The sequence below is a fragment of the Zonotrichia leucophrys genome, chromosome 1, assembly GCF_028769735.1.
Source record: "Zonotrichia leucophrys gambelii isolate GWCS_2022_RI chromosome 1, RI_Zleu_2.0, whole genome shotgun sequence".
Lineage (NCBI taxonomy): Eukaryota > Metazoa > Chordata > Aves > Passeriformes > Passerellidae > Zonotrichia > Zonotrichia leucophrys.
Genome location: NC_088169.1, coordinates 1,221,206 through 1,241,188, shown reverse-complemented (window position 1 = coordinate 1,241,188; position 19,983 = coordinate 1,221,206). Strand labels below are relative to the sequence as shown.

At 47.5% G+C, this 19,983-nt stretch overlaps 1 protein-coding gene across 3 annotated transcripts; it reads left to right on the top strand.

Moving 5' to 3' along the window:
- The first annotated feature begins 14 nt into the window (after positions 1-14).
- Positions 15-19,316, top strand: CRYZL1 (crystallin zeta like 1). 3 transcript variants are annotated; one of them, XM_064704414.1, is made up of 15 exons: positions 15-321; positions 804-893; positions 1,541-1,612; positions 2,619-2,696; positions 3,216-3,288; positions 3,662-3,706; positions 6,406-6,474; positions 8,628-8,761; positions 9,466-9,577; positions 12,279-12,299; positions 13,165-13,263; positions 16,356-16,477; positions 16,679-16,784; positions 18,147-18,192; positions 18,903-19,316. In XM_064704414.1, exons 3-15 carry the CDS (start codon positions 1,547-1,549, stop codon positions 19,000-19,002), a joined length of 1,071 nt encoding a protein of 356 aa, XP_064560484.1. In that variant the 5' UTR covers positions 15-321; positions 804-893; positions 1,541-1,546; the 3' UTR covers positions 19,003-19,316. The 3 variants fall into 3 exon arrangements, with proteins under 3 accessions (XP_064560484.1, XP_064560474.1, XP_064560467.1); XM_064704404.1 differs by lacking the exon at positions 15-321 and adding an exon at positions 357-476; XM_064704397.1 differs by lacking the exon at positions 15-321 and adding an exon at positions 384-535.
- Positions 19,317-19,983: the final 667 nt, after the last annotated feature.

Genomic DNA, 19,983 nt, shown 5'->3' with positions numbered 1-19,983 from the left:
CCCGCGTGACGAGCAGGGGGCTGTACCAATCAGAGGCCGGAACAGCGGCAGGATTCCGCCTCCCCGACCAATCACGGCCGTGCCAGGCTGAGGGGCCAGCGCTCAGGGCGCGGTGAGGGACCTGTGCTGTGCATACGGAGTTAACTCTTGGGCCAGTCGCAGGCGGCTCCTCCTCCCTCTCCCCGGCGGTGTCCCACAGGTAGAGCCGGGCGCCGTAGCCTCCCTCCTCACCTCATTGAATGAGTGACATCCGCGCGGACCAATCCTGCCTCGACTTTCACGATGAATGGCGGCCACTACGACCAATCGCAAGCGCTCAGGGTACTTCCCGATTCTGTGATTGGTTGCAGGGCGGGAGGGCGGAGCCTGAGGGCGAGGCGGAAGTGAGGGAGTGTCATGGCAACCGCGGGCGCGTCGCGGCGCTCGGGAGTCCCGCGGAGCCCCTGAGGGTCCCCCGGGGCTGCCGGAGCCTCTCGGTGCGGGCCGGGTCCGATTGGATCCCCTGAGGGTCCCCCGGGGCTGCCGGAGCCTCTCGGTGCGGGCCGGGCTCGCTCCCCGGGGGTGGCGGGGCGGGCCCGACGTGCGGGGGTCTCGGGTGCTCCCTCTGGGGTCAGAGCTGCAGCAATGGTGCCATGGGTTCCTCCCTCTCTACCCCCTGCTTTCCCTTTTCCTTGTTAACTCAGTTTTACTGTTTGGTTGGTTGGGGGTTTGGGGTTTTTTTTCTGTCTCTAGCTCCTGCTTTCCCTTTTCCTTGTTAACTCAATTTTACTGTTTGGTTCTTTGTGTTTTTTCCCCTTCTAAAGGTTCCTGTTCGTTGAGGACCACACGGGAGAGGAGAGGCCAAGTAGGAGAGGAGCCAGAAAGCCAAGTGGTGATTTGTGGTGAAGTCTGGTGTAAGTTTTGCTGTATTCCTGCCCAGGAGTTCCCTGTGTTCCCTGTGCAGTGCCCCGGTGTGAGCTGTGTGGCACAGAGCCCCTGCACTGCCCCCCAGTAAATCCTGGGTGCTGCAGGGCCTGTTCTGCTGTGCCAGCAGAGCTGCAGAGGGACTGGGGACAAGGATGCAGGGACAGCACCCAGGGAATGGCTGCCAGTGCCAGAGGGCAGGGCTGGCTGGGATCTGGGCAATGAGGAATTGTTCCCTGGCAGGGTGGGCAGGCCCTGGCACAGGGTGCCCAGAGCAGCTGGGGCTGCCCCTGCATCCCTGGCAGTGCCCAAGGCCAGGCTGGGCACTGGGGACAGTGGGAGGTGTCCCTGCCATGGCAGGGGTGGCACTGGGTGGGATTTGGGGTCCCTCCCAACCCAACCCAGTCTGGGATTTTGGGATCCTCACTCCTGAGGATTTTCTCTGTTACGGGCATCTAAACCTGTTGATCTGGTTTAGAGCTTCTGTATCACAAAGACTCAAATTGCCTGCAAACAATGCCGGTGATTCTTATAGAGTGGTTTAATTTAATTTAATTTAATTTAATTTAGCAGGGCTTTAGTGCCTTGTTTGCCAGAGCCCCTGCAGCTGTCACAGTTTGGTTGCTGTGTTTTTCAGGTCACTATGAAGGCTCTGTATGCTCAGCAGAATTCTCCTGGGGAGGAGATGACATTTGTGTTCCAGGAAAGGGTGAGTTCCTTTCAGAACTGCTCTGGCCCTCAGGCAGTGGGACAGGAGAGCTTGGCTCAGTGCCACGGGGGAATTGAGGCACAGAAATCCTGCACAGGCTTGGGAAGGACTGGGGGGATCCTTGCACACACAGGCAGGGAAGGAGGGGAGGTGCATTTTGTCATCAGGCAGCACTGCCAAGACCCCTGCTGGATTGCTCTGCAGTTTTGGTGCCCAGACTTTACAAACAAGCTTTGCAGGCATGAAAAACAAACCCTGGGACCACATTTCCTGAATTTTCTATTCCTTGAAAAAGTAGAAATGGAGATGAGGAATTTATCAGGTTTGGGGTGAGAACTCCAGTTCTTACTGGGGTTGTTCCTTTGACAACATTTGGACTTTGTTTTGGACTTGAGTGTTGACCTCAGTGGGTCTGTCAGGATTTGTGCCTCAGATAAAGTGAAATAAAACCTCAACAGAAAAATAATGTCAGTGGCTGATGAGGTTTAGTAAGGTGTGGTGGTCAATTTGCAAACATAATATCATAATATGGTAATGTAATGTAATGTAGTAATATAGTATAGTAATATATGTATATAATATATATAATACTATATACTATATAATATGTAATATATATTATACCTATATATTATATTATATAATATATTATATATTATATATATTATATAGTATATTTTATATATTATATTATAAATATATTATATTATATATAATAGATATATAATATATATAATGCATATAATATTAATATAAATTATATATAATATAACATAGCAAAAATATATAATAGTAATATACCAGTTTCCAATAATAGTATAATGCTAATGCTAATAATAATAATAATAATATACTCAAAAAATGGTGTTGTAAGCCCCTTTTTGTTGACAATTGCTGCCTGCTCTCCCCACAAAACAACCCAGGAGGAGGAGAAGTGCTTTCAGGAGCTGGAGAGGCTCCTGGGGGCACGTGCAGTGTGTAACAAGGAGCTGTCCCTGTGTCCTAGGAGAACCTTCCTCCCAGCAGAGCCCACGATGTGAAGGTGCAGGTCAGAGCCTGTGCTCTGAGCAGGGTGGACACTCAGGTATTTGTTATTTGTTTGTGTGTTTTGCTGGGGGTGTCTGTGCTCCCATGGCCCTGGTTTGGGCTGGCACAAGCTCAGCTGTGCCTTTGCTGCTGGCAGTGGGCACAGAACGTTTTAGGGGTCTCCCCATCAGGGGCATCCTCGGGAAGGTTTCCACAGGCACAGCACTGGGCTGGGCTTCTTGCACAGCTCTGATTGGAGAGCATCTGGAATTTGATTCCTAATTCATGGAGATCAGTTGTCACCTGAGATCTCTTACAGTAAATCCCTTTTATCTTCATCTAAGCCACAGGTTGGCTTGGCTGGTAGTAACTCCCTGCTTTTATTTTTTAATGTTTCTAAATTTAAATACAGAATTCAGTGCCATGGTTTAATACTGGGGAAGGTTTGCACTTCCTTCCCCTGGATAACATTTTGGTAATGGCCCAAGCTTCCTGGGATGATCCAACACTGTGAGATGTAATTCATTTATAAATGCAGAGCTTTAGCAGGAATGCTGCCAGCATTGTTTTCATTTAGCTCCTGGCAGAAATCAAACTGAAGAAGGAACTTGTGCCTGTGGGGAGAGAAATTTCAGGAGTGGTGCTGGAAGGTGAGTGAGTGGCAGTGGCCAGGGAGGGAGGAGGGAGCAGGGATTCCCCTCAGAGCCCAGAACTCTCTCTGGAGAGCTTTGTGGAGCTCTTGGCTGCTCCCAGTGCTGGTAGCACTCCCCTGAGGTGGAGAGTCCAGCCCTGTGTGTTCCTGCAGGGAGCTCCTTGTGCCAGAGTCTGGGAGTTCAACATTTGGGCTTGGCATCAAGAATCAATCAATAATTGTAATCAATAGAATTATGGTTTTTCACAAGAAATGCGTGTCTTTAGTTTTGTGAGCTAGTGATAACCAATGCTTCCAAATGCACATCCAATTCCTGCTCTAAATATTTCTCTTCTTCCCTTCTTCCCTCCTTTTCACCTCTCCCTGGTGAGTTGGAAGCAAGGTGACCTTTTTCCAGCCAGATGATGAAGTGGTGGGTAAGTTAATGCCTGTTTGCCTCAGCTGACACCAGCAGTCATCTTTTTGTAATCAATGACTGAGCTTAGAATAATTGGTCAGGCTAAATCCACCATGTATTTTCAGAATTCAACTGCTGTCACAGGAATAAACTTATAAATGGGAATTCTGTTCTAAGAATGTTCCCTTAGGATTTGAAATATGATGTTGTGTTAACCATCAGATTGTGAGTGATGCCTTAGGAGAGAGGAGTTATTTCTTAGAGCATTCTGTGCCACATGTTGATGTTTTGTGTGCTGGGTGAAGGGATTAGAGGGTGGCTGAAGTTCTGAAAGCAGGACAGAGTGGAGGTGCTGGGGACAGTGTGTGTTGGGGCATTGTGGTCCTTGCTGCATTATTCCCTCATGGCACAGGAGCTGCTCTGGGCAGAGTCTGGGGTCTGGCACAGCTCCAGGTGGGCACAAGCACATTGTTAATGGAACTGGGAAGGACTGGGCACAGCTCCAGGTGGGCACAAGCACATTGTTAATGGAACTGGGAAGGACTGGGCACAGCTCCAGGTGGGCACAAGCACATTGTTAATGGAACTGGGAGGGACTGGGCACGGCTCCAGGTGGGCACAAGCACATTGTTAATGGAACTGGGAGGGACTGGGCACGGCTCCAGGTGGGCACAAGCACATTGTTAATGGAACTGGGAGGGACTGGGCACAGCTCCAGGTGGGCACAAGCACATTGTTAATGGAACTGGGAAGGACTGGGCACGGCTCCAGGTGGGCACAAGCACATTGTTAATGGCAGCTGGGAAGGACTGGGCACAGCTCCAGGTGGGCACAAGCACATTGTTAGTGGAACTGGGAAGGACTGGGCACAGCTCCAGGTGGGCACAAGCACATTGTTAATGGCAGCTGGGAAGGACTGGGCACGGCTCCAGGTGGGCACAAGCACATTGTTAATGGAACTGGGAGGGACTGGGCACAGCTCCAGGTGGGCACAAGCACATTGTTAGTGGAACTGGGAGGGACTGGGCACAGCTCCAGGTGGGCACAAGCACATTGTTAGTGGAACTGGGAAGGACTGGGCACGGCTCCAGGTGGGCACAAGCACATTGTTAATGGAACTGGGAAGGACTGGGCACGGCTCCAGGTGGGCACAAACACATTGTTAATGGCACTGGGAGGGACTGGGCACAGCTCCAGGTGGGCACAAGCACATTGTTAATGGAACTGGGAAGGACTGGGCACAGCTCCAGGTGGGCACAAACACATTGTTAATGGCACTGGGAGGGACTGGGCACAAGCACATTGTTAGTGGAACTGGGAGGGACTGGGCACAGCTCCAGGTGGGCACAAGCACATTGTTAATGGAACTGGGAAGGACTGGGCACAGCAGCCACATTTGCAAGGCAAAGCCCTTTGGTCTAAATGGAGTGAGATTTGTGGGGGAGAGGGAAGAAAAGAATTATTTCCCTGGGATAGAGGGATGTTAATTCAGGAGATGGAGCAGGTGCCAGAACCTCCTGTTCAGGAGAGTTCTGTGGCCAGTGAAGGTAAAAAGCTCAGCTATAACCAGGATGGAAGGGCTTTTCCTGCCTACTCTGCTTTTGCTCTCTCTGCCTTCCCTGGTTAGTTTGTTTTTCCTGCACTTCCTCTTTCTTATTCCTGCTTTTTGAAACTTCCACATTCCTGTGTGCCCATCTTCTGCTTTTTCCTGTGCCCTTGGTGCTGCCTTTGCAAAGCCCAGGGTCAGCACTGTGGGGAGGCTGCTCTGTGCTCACATCCCTGCTCTGGGATCCATGGCCTGCCCTGGAAGGGGAACACTCAGAGTGTGGAATGAGCTCAGACAAAAACGTCTGACACCTGCCAGCACTCTGTGCTGTCCCCATGCTTCCTCCCTCAATCCCAAAATGCTGTGGAAGTGTCCGGTTTCCGGCTGTTCGGAGGGCCTGGAAAGGCCCGGGGTGGCCTTGGGGCAGCCCGCGTATCAAAGGACGAGAAGAGGCTTCAGTTCTTTTCTCGGTCTCGGTGTTTATTAATTGTTTATCTAAAAGATTTTCTCTGGGCCCGACAGAGCTCTGCTCAGCAGCCAGCCATGAGCACACTCCCTGCCCTCCGGGCGGTCACCTATCTTTATACCCATGGTTACGTGTACAATATTTATCATTTTTCCCCAATACCTTTCACCCTTATTGCCCAGTGCACTTTTAGTAATGACCAATCCCAAAGTGCCACCATCACCACAGAAGATGGAGGAGAAGAAGAAGAAGAAGAAGGACAGGACACGCCCCAATTCCTCCATCTTACTTCTCTAAACCCCCCTGTACAGAAATCCTAAACCCTGTGTCTCACTCTCTAATTAACTGATCCCTTCACCATTCACCCCGGTGAAACCCTCCTGTCCTCATACAGGTGTCGTCTCCTGTGTGGGATCAAAGTCCAGCCACCAGACACTTCTGGAACATTCCAGGACTCCTGAGCCCCCCAAGGGTGGTCTTGGTGACACCTCAGTCCTGAGGTGCTGAGATCCCACATGGAAGCACCTCTGGAACTCCCTTGTGCCCAGGGACACCTCGGGCTGGGACCTGGCCAAGGTCTCTGACCTGTCCTAAGCCTGCCAAGAGGGCACTGAACCCAGACAGGAGCAGGGAATTCCTTGGGACAGTGCTTTGGTTGGAATGATTGCTTGTGTGAAATTCAAGGTCTGTGTTCCTTCTTTTCCAGGAATTCTGCCCCTGGATTCTGAGGAGTCTGGTGTCTGTGAAGCTGTCCTGGTTCACGAGCATTATTTGGGTTTGTAAATTATAAATTTTGCTAATAATAATTTTTACTGTAGACTTTGTTTTAGCTTTTCTAAAGAGGACCCCATTACCATGGAGCTCTGGGCACACTCCTTCCATGCCAACATTCCAAAATTCCAGCTGCCCCACAAATCACAGAAGTTTGAACACTCAAAGGGTTTTTCTTTGCTGTCACCATTTCACAGTTCATGATGGCCTAAACCACATGAGCTGACCTTGGTTTGGTTTTTTTCCTTTTCCTTTTATTTCCCTTCTAACTTCCCATTCTGTTGCTTCGTTGTTGTTATACCTTTTCCTAACCTGTCAAAAAATGTAATGAGGAGAAATTTGCTTTTTTCTTCCCTTTGACTCAGTGTGGGACTATCACCTGGGACCAACTAACAGATGGGGTGAAACAAGGAGACTGGAAATGGAGACTGGAATTTTCAGGGAGGAGGGTCAGGGAAAGCCTGATGTTGAAACATTGTTTTCAGTTATTGTGAGCTTCCAGTTTTCCCTTTCTGGACATAGATTACTTTAATGAGTAGGATACTAAATGTAGGAGTCCCTGTTCTTCTTCCAGCAGTTTGTAGCCTTGAACAAGCTATTCTTTTGCTCAAAATTTGTTCTTCTCAAAGAAACTGTGGCTGCCCCATCCCTGGCAGTGCCCAAGGCCAGGTTGGACAGGGCTTGGAGCAGCCTGGCACAGTGGAAGGTGTCCCTGCCATGGCACTGGGTGGGCTTTGGGGTCCTTCCAACCCAAACCAGTCTGGGATTCTAAATGCCTAAATTTGGGTTGTGTTTTCTGTGACTGCCATGAATTCCTGAGTTATGAGGGGGCTCCCTTAAACTTGGTTATATCAAAATTGAATCCCTAATTTGATTTTGTAAAATATGGCACAATATCCTCTCCATGGCTTCTTAATAGGAGAGGAAGCAGGAGCCAGTGGTGCTGACCTGCTTGCAGGGAGAGCCTTCCTGACTCACTGTGACAGCTTTTGCTAAATAAGCCCAGGGGTTTTGCTGGGGTTTTTACCACCTCTTTGCCGTGTTTGTTGGTGTGTGTGGTGTTACATTTTAGTTAAATGGTTTGCTCTGTCTCACCCCTTGAAAATGTGGGGTTTATAGCAAGCCTGTGATCCTCCCCTGCAGTATCAGTTAATCCTGTAATCCTGTTGGCCCAGCTCTGATTCTGTGCCCACCTTGAATTTCCCTTTGAAGCTGTGCCAGGGGAGTGAGTGAGAGGCTCTCTCAGCTCTTTGCTCTCTCTTGGCCCCTTCTCTCCCCAGGCTCTCCCTCAGGGACCCCCAATAAACCCTCAGCTAATGAGCACCCCCAGAACTGGGTGGGGTCTCCTTGCCTGCCTGCTGCTCCCAGTGAGCATGTTGTCCTATATATCAAGAGTTCTATTATCATTATGGTGCAAGGATTCCATATCACCAGAGTTTCACACCTCCTCAGTGTTTGTTATAGGCAGCTCCTCTAAGCACTGACTGTTCCTGATCCTCACAGCCATCTGACTCCAGATGCCACCAATCCTCTCTTTTATACCACTGTTCTTATTGGCTACAGGTGTGGCCTGTTAACATCAGGCCTGTTCCTAATCTTTAGTAATTGGTTCAGCTGCAACTCTTTTAGGGGATAAAATTACATTCTATACCACCTTCATGTACCCACACTGTGTCCTCCTACATGAACACACAGCTCAGGGGGCTCCCAGGGATCCCAAAGGAGCTGATCAGGTTTGTGTTTGTGTTTGTCCCTCAGCTCACAAGCCCCAGAAGCTGTGCTGGGCAGAGCACACAGCTCAGGGGGCTCTCAGGGATCCCAGAGGAGCTGATCAGGTTTGTGTTTGTGTTTGTCCCCCAGCTCACAAGCCCCAGAAGCTGTGCTGGGCAGAGCACACAGTTTAAGGGGTTCCCAGAGATCCCCAAAGGAGCTGATCAGGGGTGTTTGTGTTTGTGTTTGTGTTTGTCCCCCAGCTCACAAGCCCCAGAAGCTGTGCTGGGCAGAGCACACAGCTCAGGGGGATCCCAAAGGAGCTGATCAGGTTTATGTTTGTGTTTGTCCCTCAGCTCACAAGCCCCAGAAGCTGTGCTGGGCAGAGCACACAGCTCAGGGGGATCCCAGAGGAGCTGATCAGGGGTGTTTGTGTTTGTCCCCCAGCTCACAAGCCCCAGAAGCTGTGCTGGGCAGAGGCTGCAGGGACGCTCCGGGACGGGCTCCGCGCGTACACGGCCCTGCACTACCTGGCGCCGGTGTCCCCGGGCAGCAGTGTCCTCGTCCTGGATGGAGCAAGTGTGGGTACCTGGGCTCACACAGCCCCCTGCACGCAGCCCCTGGTTCTGGGAGTGCTCAGTGCCCTTCCTTTCCTGGCTTTGCAGGAAGGGCTGTCCCGTGTGGATCCTGATCCTGAGCAGGGATATGGTCCTGCCTGGGGTGGGGGGTGCACACAGGGAGGGTGTGCTGGTTTTGCACTGAGTCCTCAGGGGGAACTGCAGGAAAATGCCTTATTATTCAGTCCTTTCCCACCTCTGCTTTTTACCTTTTCTTGGATATAAATAATTTGATTTGAATCCCTGCATCCCTTCATTAGCATCTTGGTGCTAATGAAGATGTGGGGTCCCCTCAGCCAAGGTTCTGTAATGTAAACATGGCTGGGGCCTTTTCCTTGGAGCTTTTTTTCCCTTCAAGCTCTGAATTCCAGCTGCTGTGGTAATTAAAGTAGAATCTGAGCTGTTTTATTGATGACAAGTACCAGTTACTCACCAAAAGTTCATTCAGAGCTCCCCAGTCACTGAAAAGTTGTTTTGGCCTCACTTAGGGCAGAAGCAGATCTGTGAATATTCAATTCCTGGTTCAGCTGTGGGTTTTTGCAGGAGTAAGTTCATTTCTGGGTATTCTCCTGACTGGCCTTTACAATGTAATTGTTCTTAACATTAAATTGTTGGTGTAAATAAATGAATGAATCAATTAACCAATGACCCTGCTCTTCCCCTCTCAGCCATTTGGTACCATTGCAATTCAGCTGGCCCAGCACAGAGGGGCCAAAGTCATCTCCACTGCCCACAGCCTGGAGGACAAGCAGTACCTGGAGAGGCTCAGGCCTGCTGGGGGTGAGTTTTATCCTTCAGGGCTGAAGTCTGGCCTAAAGAATGTCTCAAAAGATTTTTACTGTCAGGTCTAGAGACTAAATGCTGTAAAAATTAAGCACAAATTGATAAATAGTCCAATTAAACAGTTTTCAGGTTTGTTCTGTGCTCCACAGGTGTTTAATTTCTGGTTTAGGTGTACTTAATGGCATTTTAATTCTCCATTTCAGTGGTAATGAGTGGCAGTGCTGCCCAGCAGTGCTGAGTGCTGGCTTTTGGCCCAAGTGCTCAGGAAATGTGTCCGTGTGAGGTCAGTGATTGCTGGCTCACCACACCCAGCTGTGCCAGAGCTCCCACACTGGCACCCAGCACTCAGCCCTCACATTGCTGCTGCCAGGGCTCCTCAGTGGCAGTGCTGCCACAGCTGGGGCTGCCCCTGCACAGCCTCTGCATTCTCTGCTTCCCCAAGCAGCTTGGCCTCACTCAGCACTGCCATTCTTCCCTGACTTCTTCCCTTTCATACTTCAAGTTGGGGTTTTTTCCCTCTGAAAACAACATGAGAATATACTCTGTGTAAGAATCTTTTCTGACCAAAATTTTGGTGGTGTTTTGTGGAGGGCAGTGGAATATCCCTTTATTCTGACAGTTTGAAAATAAATGATGGATTGTCAGTCTGGCTGGATGGCAGCAAAAGGTTAAAACTGGTGCCTGCTCCTTCCTGCAGCAAATACCAAGTGCTGCAGTGTGATTGCCAGGTTTGTTTTGCAGAGGATGGTGTTTGTTGGCCTTCACTGGGGTTACAGAGCTGGAAATGCCTTTGGGGGAGCCTTGTCAGCCCCATCTGTGTGGTTACAGCTGGGTTGCATCCTGTGGTTACCTGGTTGCACCCCAGGGCTGCCTCTGCAGCACCTGCCAGACTCATTTCTCTGCAGCTTGAGAGCAACTTTTTATTTTAAGGCAATTTGACCCAAAAAAACCCTATTTTTTCCTGATTTCAGCAGCCTTTTTTCTGTCTCTATGTTTGTATATTTTACTGCACTGGCTGTTGTGACACACATCAGAACTGGAAGATTTTTGGGAATGCTGTTGCTGTGCAGAGCCTTGTGGCTCCAGCTGTTACAGGGCCAAAGTGGAAATACAGAAGACCTAAAACTTCCTTTTGTAACATTTTATGGGTACATTTTGCTAATTAAATGAAAAATTCATGAGCTAGGAGAGGATTTAGCAATTTTATTCTCACAGTCCTGAGTTACTTTTTACAGCATTTTTAAGTTCTTTGAATGTTAATGTCAAATAGAGCATAAGTAACCAAGCTCTAATTGGCTTCTTGTGTTTGTGGGTGGTGAATTTTCAGTTTTGTGCTTGTTCAGGGGGTTTTTGGTTAGTTTTGGGCAGTTTGTGTTATCACTGTTGAGCATACCAAGCTGCTTTGTGGAATGGCTGAGGGGGAAAAATGATAACTGCAACTTTATTTCAAATAAAGAAATAGAACCTGGGTGCAGCATTGAAGAGAGACACAGCTTGAGTGCAAAAGCAAAAAGCTTTTAAAAGTGTTCAGACTTTTTGATTTGTTTGTTAATGAATGTGATTCCAGTGCCTGAAGCAGAAGTTCTGGTAATGCTTCAGGATTTGTATTTAGACCAACAGGATGGGGCTTTTTTTGTCTTTAGTAATCCCTGGAGTAAAAGTTATAATAGAATAAAAGAAGGGATTTTAACAGGTTTTGACATTTTACTGCCTGTGTTTGAGGCTGGGACAGGATATTCCATAAGCAATGGGATGAGTTTCTGTCAGAGAACCCAAGGGAAGGATCTGCACATGCACAGACATTTCCTCTGCTCCCAAGGGCACCTCCTGCTTTTCCTTGGTTGCTTGGTGAGGTTTTATTCTGTGCCACCAGCACTGAGCTCTGTTCAGAACCCCCCAGAGCAAACTCTGGGAAAGGCTGTGGGATCCTGGGGTTTCTGTGCCCCCACAGTGGAGCAGGAGGAGAGGAACTGAAGTTTTGCCAGTCAGAAAAATCTTCCTTTGGAAGCTGTGCAAGTGCCAGCAGAAGAAACTGAACTCATATGTCAGTATTTTGTGAGAAATACATCAGTGACAAAGGTTATGGAAAGTTATATTACAGTTTGTTGCTTGGCCTTTTCCACAATGGAGAGAAATTTTTCCAGCACTTTTTAGGAAGGAAGTTGACCAGGATTTTGATAAGTACTGTTTGAACTATTGTGCTGAGTTAAGGAACAAAACTGGACATTTTTGCTATACAGAAATCAGAAAATAGTCACAATGGTGGAACTCTGGCCTTTTCTTTTTGATTGCCAGGCTTTGGGTCTATGAAACCAGAATTATTTTCAAAAAGTGAAATTATTTGCAAAATAATACCATGTCAAATTGCCCTGGTAAGAAAAACCTTTTAACTTCTTGACTGAAGGAAACTAAAAAGAAAAGGATATTATGGGGGTTTATTTGCATATGAGGAATGTGGGTATCATTAATAATTAATTATTATCCCATCTTTAGTAAATTTTGACAGTGAAATCATTTGACTTCAGTGAAAAAAAAAGAAGGAATGACTTGGGATTTGAATGCATCCTATGATTAGATTGGGGATTTGAAGGGACAAAAAGACCCAAACCCAAGGCATTTATTGATGATTTGTGAATATCCTTAATGACCAGCTCTTTGCATTTTTCCTTCCCTCCTTGCTGCTGGGATCACACTCCAGGAGTGCGGCAGCCTTTGGTGGGTGAGTGCAGATCTGAGCTCAGGCTCCACACTTGGCTGATGTTCTTGCAGTTCTCATTTTGCTGTGAAGTCCTTGCCCTGTTTGGTTTATAAATGTTTGTTCTACCTCATAATGATGAAACAAACCCTGTGGCTGCTCCTTCTCTGTGTTATTGTTATAATGTTAAAAATGGCTTTTACCTGAAAGAGAGCAGGGCTGGGTGGGATCTGGGCAATGAGGAATTGTTCCCTGGCAGGGTGGGCAGGCCCTGGCACAGGGTGCCCAGAGCAGCTGGGGCTGCCCCTGCATCCCTGGCAGTGCCCAAGGCCAGGCTGGACACTGGGGACAGTGGGAGGTGTCCCTGCCATGGCAGGGGTGGGATGGGATCCTTAAGGTCTCTCCCAACCCAAACCATTCCAGGATTCTCTCATTCCTGATTGTGTTAACTCTTTATAACCAACCATAATCAGGGCATCATAGATACATGACAGGAAAACGTGTTGGTGGCTTTCAGTTCAGCAATATTTGAAGAGCAGATGTAAATTCTTCATCTAAACATTTAATTAAGACCCAGAGAGCCAGGAGTTGGACAAGAATAGCAAAAAATGAACTTAGAGAAGGATTTGCCACATTTTATCCTTTTGGGCCAACAAACTCATGAATTAACTCTGCGTTCATACTTTTGGTGTTGATTTTGCACTGTGTTGAAAATGCCAAAAAGAGAAAGATGTGCTGGGTTTTTTGGGTGTAGCTGCAAACCCGTTTGTGGTACCTGCAGAGAGCAGAAACCTCGTGTGCTGCTGGGGATCTGAGCTCTCAGCTGTGAGCACCTGAGCTCCTTTTGCATGGGTCTGAGGTGGTTTTTGCTGCTGTCCTGCTCTGGCAGCCCGGGTGATCGATGTGTCCCACGGGAAGATCGACGTGGCCGAGAGCTGCCTGGAGGAGACGGGCGGGCTGGGCGTGGACATCGTGCTGGATGCCGGAGGTACGGGGGCGCTCCTGCCTTCTTGTGATTTCAGCGTTTATCACTCCCTGAGAATTCCCTGCCAGGTGTGGCAGTCATCTCTCCTTTCCCCTCCCAGCGCTGTCTGTCAGTCCTGCCATTCCAGAAGGGCGTTGAGTGATTGGCAGATTCAAAGGGTGGGAGCATTGGGCCATCCAGGTGTCCTTTGTCCCTTTGTCCCTCCCCTCCTGTCCCTGCTTGGTGGCTCCCTGCCCCTTCCCTGCCCCTCTCCCCGGGTTAAAGGAGCAGCAACCACGGGCTCAGGGAGTTCTGTTGGAGCTGGTGCTGCATTCAGAGGCCTGTGGGCCAGAATAAAGCTCTGGACCCAAACCCTCCAGCAGAACCGACTCCTGTCCTTCACCATGGCCTTGAAGCAAGAGGGAAACATGGGGAGAGGACCCTCTGTGAGAGGAGCTCCATCCCAGCACCACCGGGGCTCCTGCAGGCCTGGAATTGTCCCCACAGGCCCAACTAAAACACCCAGCCAGCCCAAAGTGTCTGTGGGGTGAAACACCACACACCCACAGCCAAAAGTGTCCGTGGGGTCAAACACCACACACCCACAGCCCAAAGTGTCTGTGGGGTGAAACACCACACACCCAGCTGGCCAAAAGTGTCTGTGGGGTGAAACACCACACACCCACAGCCCAAAGTGTCTGTGGGGTGAAACACCACACACCCACAGCCAAAAGTGTCTGTGGGGTGAAACACCACACACCCAGCAGCCCAAAGTGTCTGTGGGGTGAAACACCACACACTCAGCCAGCCCAAAATGTCCCTGGGGTGAAACACCACACACCCACAGCCCAAAGTGTCTGTGGGGTCAAACACCACACACCCACAGCCCAAAGTGTCTGTGGGGTGAAACACCACACACCCACAGCCCAAAGTGTCTGTGGGGTGAAACACCACACACCCACAGCCCAAAGTGTCTGTGGGGTCAAACACCACACACCCAGCCAGGCAAAAGTGTCTGTGGGGAGAAACACCACACACCCAGCCAGCCCAAAGTGTCTGTGGGGTGAAACACCACACACCCACAGCCCAAAGTGTCTGTGGGGTGAAACACCACACACCCACAGCCCAAAGTGTCTGTGGGGTCAAACACCACACACCCACAGCCCAAAGTGTCTGTGGGGTCAAACACCACACACCCACAGCCCAAAGTGTCTGTGGGGTCAAACACCACACACCCAGCCAGCCCAAAGTGTCTGTGGGGTGAAACACCACACACCCACAGCCCAAAGTGTCTGTGGGGTGAAACACCACACACCCACAGCCCAAAGTGTCTGTGGGTAAAACACTACACACCCACAGCCCAAAGTGTCCCTGGAGTCAAACACACACCCACCCCCAAAGTGTCTGTGGGGTCAAACCCCACACACCCACAGCCCAAAGTGTCTGTGGGGTCAAACCCCACACACCCACAGCCCAAAGTGTCTGTGGGGTCAAACACCACACACCCACAGCCAAAAGTGTCTGTGGGGTGAAACCTCACACACCCAGCTGGCCAAAAGTGTCTGTGGGGTGAAACACCACACACCCACCAGCCCAAAGTGTCTGTGGGGTCAAACACCACACATTGCACAGCCAAAAGTGTCTGTGGGTGAAACACCACACACCCACAGCCCAAAGTGTCTGTGGGGGGAAACACCACACACCCAGCCAGCCCAAAATGTCTGTGGGGTGGAACACCACACACCCACAGCCAAAAGTGTCTGTGGGGTGAAACACCACACACCCAGCCAGGCAAAAGTGTCTGTGGGGTGAAACACCACACACCCACAGCCAAAAGTGTCTGTGGGGTCAAACACCACACACCCACAGCCCAAAGTGTCTGTGGGGTCAAACACCACACACCCACAGCCCAAAGTGTCTGTGGGGTCAAACACCACACACCCACAGCCCAAAGTGTCTGTGGGGTCAAACACCACACACCCACAGCCAAAATGTCCCTGGGGTCAAACACCACACACCCACAGCCAAAAGTGTCTGTGGGTCAAACCCCACAGTGCCACTATTTGGTCCAGCTCCAAGGGCCAGACAAGCTCAGGCACATCCCACCCAGTTATATTGGTGATATTCCAATGCCTGGCAGTGGCGTCCCCTCATTGCCAGAGCTGCTCTGGCACCCACTGCTGCCTGCCAGCACCTCCCAGGCAGCTGCTGAATGGGGCTGAAATAGTCCTCTCTTTGAAACTGGAAATTAAAAATGGCTCTAGAGAGTTTGCTGCCTTGTTTGAATACAGAAATTAACCCTGATTAATTAACAGCACTGTCAACCTCTATTGGAAACCAACTCTAATAGATGAAATCCCTGAAGTTACTATTTAGAGTTATGTAAATAAAATATCATTATACTAGATATTATATATATTTATTACTATTATTGTATATTTGATATATAAGATACTGCTGATATATATTTTTATATAATGGTATGTAAGTATATAATACTATTTAAATATATAATAGTATCTAGATGTATAATTTGTAAATTTAAATTATATAATAATTTACATTATATATACTACAATAGATATAGTATAATATACTATATTTTATAGTTATATTTGGTGTTTTTTACATTATGCATTAAGTTATATATACTATAGATTATATATATTATCTTATATATAGTGTATGATGTATAGTATACAATATTATGTGTAATATGTACTATTATGTTATATACTATATAATACAGTATAATATATGTAATATACTATATTATAGTATATATATTATATAGTATATATATTATAGTATACTCCAATATAGTATAATATAGGTAATATTCTGTATCACAGTCTATATTGTTACTATACAGTATTATGAATATGAATATAAACAAAATATTCCTCTGAATAGTAACTTCAGAGCTATTATATTATTCTGAGTAAAGTACATAAAATACTCAGGGTATAAATGAGATAATAAATTCAGAGTTTTCAACCATTTTCAGCTGAAACAACAAAAAAACCTCAGAGTTCCACTGAAAGGTGCGGCAATAAATACAAACTGAATTTTGCACATTTCCTGCTGAGCTCAGAGGAATTTGTTCTCCCTCCCAGTGAGGCTGTACAGTGCTGAAGATGAACCAGCTTCCAGGTGCCAGCTGCTGCCTCACAAGCACGACATCATCACCCTGCTCGGGGTCGGGGGACGCTGGATAACCACCGAGAGGAACCTGCAGGTAAAGGGGCCTGTGCAGGGAGGAGCTGGTCCCACAGCAAACAGACAGACAGACACATGAAACTGTTGTTTCAAGCTGCCACTGTTACACTGACACTCTCTTTTTTTGTTTGGTTTAACCATCTCTATAAAATAACCATTTAACCTTTATATTTGTATGGGGAAATGTAACTAAATAACATTTTTCTTCCATTTGCTTCAGCTGGATCCTCCAGACAGCCATTCCTTGTTCCTTAAGGGAGCCACAGTGTCCTTCCTGAACGAGGAGGTGTGGAACTTGTCCAATGTGCAGCAGGGGAAGTATCTCGATATCCTTTGGTGGTGCTGTGGAATTGTCACTGCTGGAAGGAGTGAAAGCACAGCTGGGAGATCCCACTGAGAGGTTCTCCTGTGCTCAGTGCTGCCAGCCAGCTGAAAGCAGGAGATAACAGATGGGAGACACTCAGGTTTTAAGGGATTTTCTGCATTCCTTTTAAATTCATTGTGGAATCCCACACTGGTTTGGGTTGCAAGGGACCTTGAAATTCATGCAGTGCCACCTTCCACTGCCCCAGGCTGCTCCAAGCCCCAGTGTCCAACCTGGCCTTGGAAATGGCCCTACAAGCTTCATTAAAAGCAGTGCTGCAAAACACCCATTGGGAAAAAAAACGCAGTGTTTTGGTTCATTATTGAACCAATTAATTGAAGATTTGACTCTATAGGATTTTATTTTATGCAAGAGACATTTTGGATTTTTTTTTTAGCTGTTGTGCTTTTGGGCATTAGATGCATCACCTGTAAACTTAATGCACTCGTGTTCACTGCAAAAGTAGAATTGTTTTGGCTTCCTAACTTCTCCTTTATTTTCAATGTACAGAAAATGTACTGATTTGTTTTGTACATGAAATTTATGGAGGCACAAGGTTGGTTGGGAACAGGAAAAGGAATATCTCCTACATTTGGTGCAGCTGGACTGAGCTCCCTGGGCAGGACATTTTCAGCCTTGGAAGGTTTGGGTGCTTTTGGCTTTAGGAATTTGTATATCTTGTGAAATTCTGGAGCATCTGGCATTAAAGTCATCTGAAGAAATCACAAATTGATCACTTTTTAAAAGAACCTGAGCTCCAAGTATCAGCCTGATTGCCCTTAAAATGAAGGATGAACCTTGTTTGGGTTTCATACAAAGACTGATTAAATACAGCTCCTTGTATTGGGCTGTCTTGGCTGGTGTCATTAACTCACAGACCCCTCACAAGGCAGTGTGCTCCAAGAATTCCCAGCCTCTGCTGTGTTCCCAACTCCATTTTGGCTTTTTATCAGGTACTTGTATAACCTGTCACAACAGCTACCCGGTCCCAAAATTCTCTTCATTCTGCACAAAAAGTGCCATTGATTAATGATTGATTGATGTTGTACTAGTGCAGGCTGCACTTGTGTTTCATATTGAAATACTGAAGATTTTCATATTGAAATAATTGAAATATTCCATATTTCATTTCTGCATCCTATTTCAGGAAAGGAGGTTTCTGATAGAGAAACAAGTGCAAAAAATCTGATCTAAAGCCTGGAATTGAGGTTCATTTTGCCTTGATCTTGCTGAGTTTGTATCAGTACAGGCCTGTGACCAGCACAGGTGATTATAAAGAGATTTCTCTCCAGCTCTATTGTTCCTTAACAGTCCTCTTGGATACCCATCCTGGAAGATATCATGGACAAATTATCAAATGGCATTTTCAGGTGAGAGACGTGGTGTTGTCATCTTATTGCAGGGGTTCCATAGTGCTGTATCCTTTTTGCAAAAGTTTCACACCTTCTTGGTGTTTCTCACGGGCATCTCCTCAGAGCACTGACTCTTTCTCCTTCACAAAGCACCCAACTAACTCCAGTTCCCTTCCTAACACCACCCCACTCTTTTATAGCATCTGCTTCTCATTGGGTACAGCTGTGGCCTGGTAAAGTCAGGTCTGTTCCTGATCTTTGATAATTGGCCCGGCTGCAGCTCCTTAGGGGTGAGATTTCTTTCTACACTGTCTTTATTTTCTTATATTCTATCCCCCTGCAATGTGGAGATTTTTGTGGGTTTTTAAATTCAGCATTAGAAGCAGAAAACTCTGGCCAGCACTAACACTCCTGAGCAGAGCTTCAGGAAGTTATGGGAAGATTCCCATAGTGAGGTGGGAATGGGAGATCCCTAAAGCAGGGTAACAACTGCTGCTGAGCAGAACCCTCCCCACCACCCCTTTTTCCCCTGCAAGAAGGATCTATTTTCATTTATTTGGGGCTCCTGTTTGCTCTGGGGCTTTTCCCTTCTTCTGTGCACTGGAGCAAAGCCATAAGCCTGTTACTTTGTGTGAGGAGGGAGGCTGACACAGTGAAAGTAAAGTCTGTCCTGTGATATTTCTGTGGTCTGAGTGTGCTCACCAGCACTTTTTACTGTTTCATTTCAGGCCTCAGCTGGATGAACCCATCCCATTGTATGAAGCCAAAGTTTCCATGGAAATAGTTCAGAAGAATCAAGCAAGAAAGAGACAAGTCATCCAGTTCTGACACACAACTTCTGATTTCTCAGCTGGGAAAGATAAAGAAATGTGTTTGTGGAATAAATCAGTGTACACTTGCAGGCAGTGAAGAGAATTTAAACATTCTTTGTACCTCAGCTCAAATGGTCTCTGAAGCTTCCATGACTTCAGGGTTTTTAAATTCCCTTAAGCAGAATGTTCCCATCAGCAGCTTCTAAAGAAGCAGCCTTAACATGAAAATCTTGTCTGCTCTGCCATATTTTAAAATGTCAGAAACATCTACAGGAAAACTCTAGTCACTGTTGGTTTTCAACCCTAAGAGATTAAAGAGGGAAAAAAAGATGTTTTTATTAGTCTTTTGTCTCCAACCCCTACCAGTAGTTACTTTTATAGTTACCTTTTGCTTTTGGATGCACTGAGACTGAATGCTACACTTAAAGATCTTAATCCACATTTAAAATTGTTGCTCAGTTGAAGGACAGGCAAAGTTATCGAGGTTGGGAGGGTGCCAGATGGGAAGGACGTGGTACTGACAGCAGGAGTTTCCCCCAGCTCTTTCCCTTCCTCTCAGCACTAAGGCAGCAATCCAGAGTCCCCAGGCTGGTGGAATTGTGTGAGTCAGGTGTTTGAGGCACTTTGTGTAGCTTGTGCATGTTCATTTTCCCTCTTTTAACCTCAGCATAGCCCAGATCTGTCTCTCCAGCATTATCCATGATCGTGGCCTGTCTGAAAGTCAGCAGTGGGGAAGGAACTGCATTTTGCTTTCCTCAAAGCATGTGCCTCCCTACATGCTCTGATTCGAGAGCAAAAATACTTTTTCTCTTTCAGCTGTGTTGCTCATTTTTGCTGTGGATCACTCAAACCATGGACATGGTCACTTCAAAGCTGTGTCAGTGGGAAAATTTGAGAGGAAACAACCAGAAGCACCCTTTTTTTGTCTCCTCTCACTCACCACACTTGGAGGAGGTTCTGGATCAGTGATGCAGGGCAAGCCTAGGAAATCCAGAGG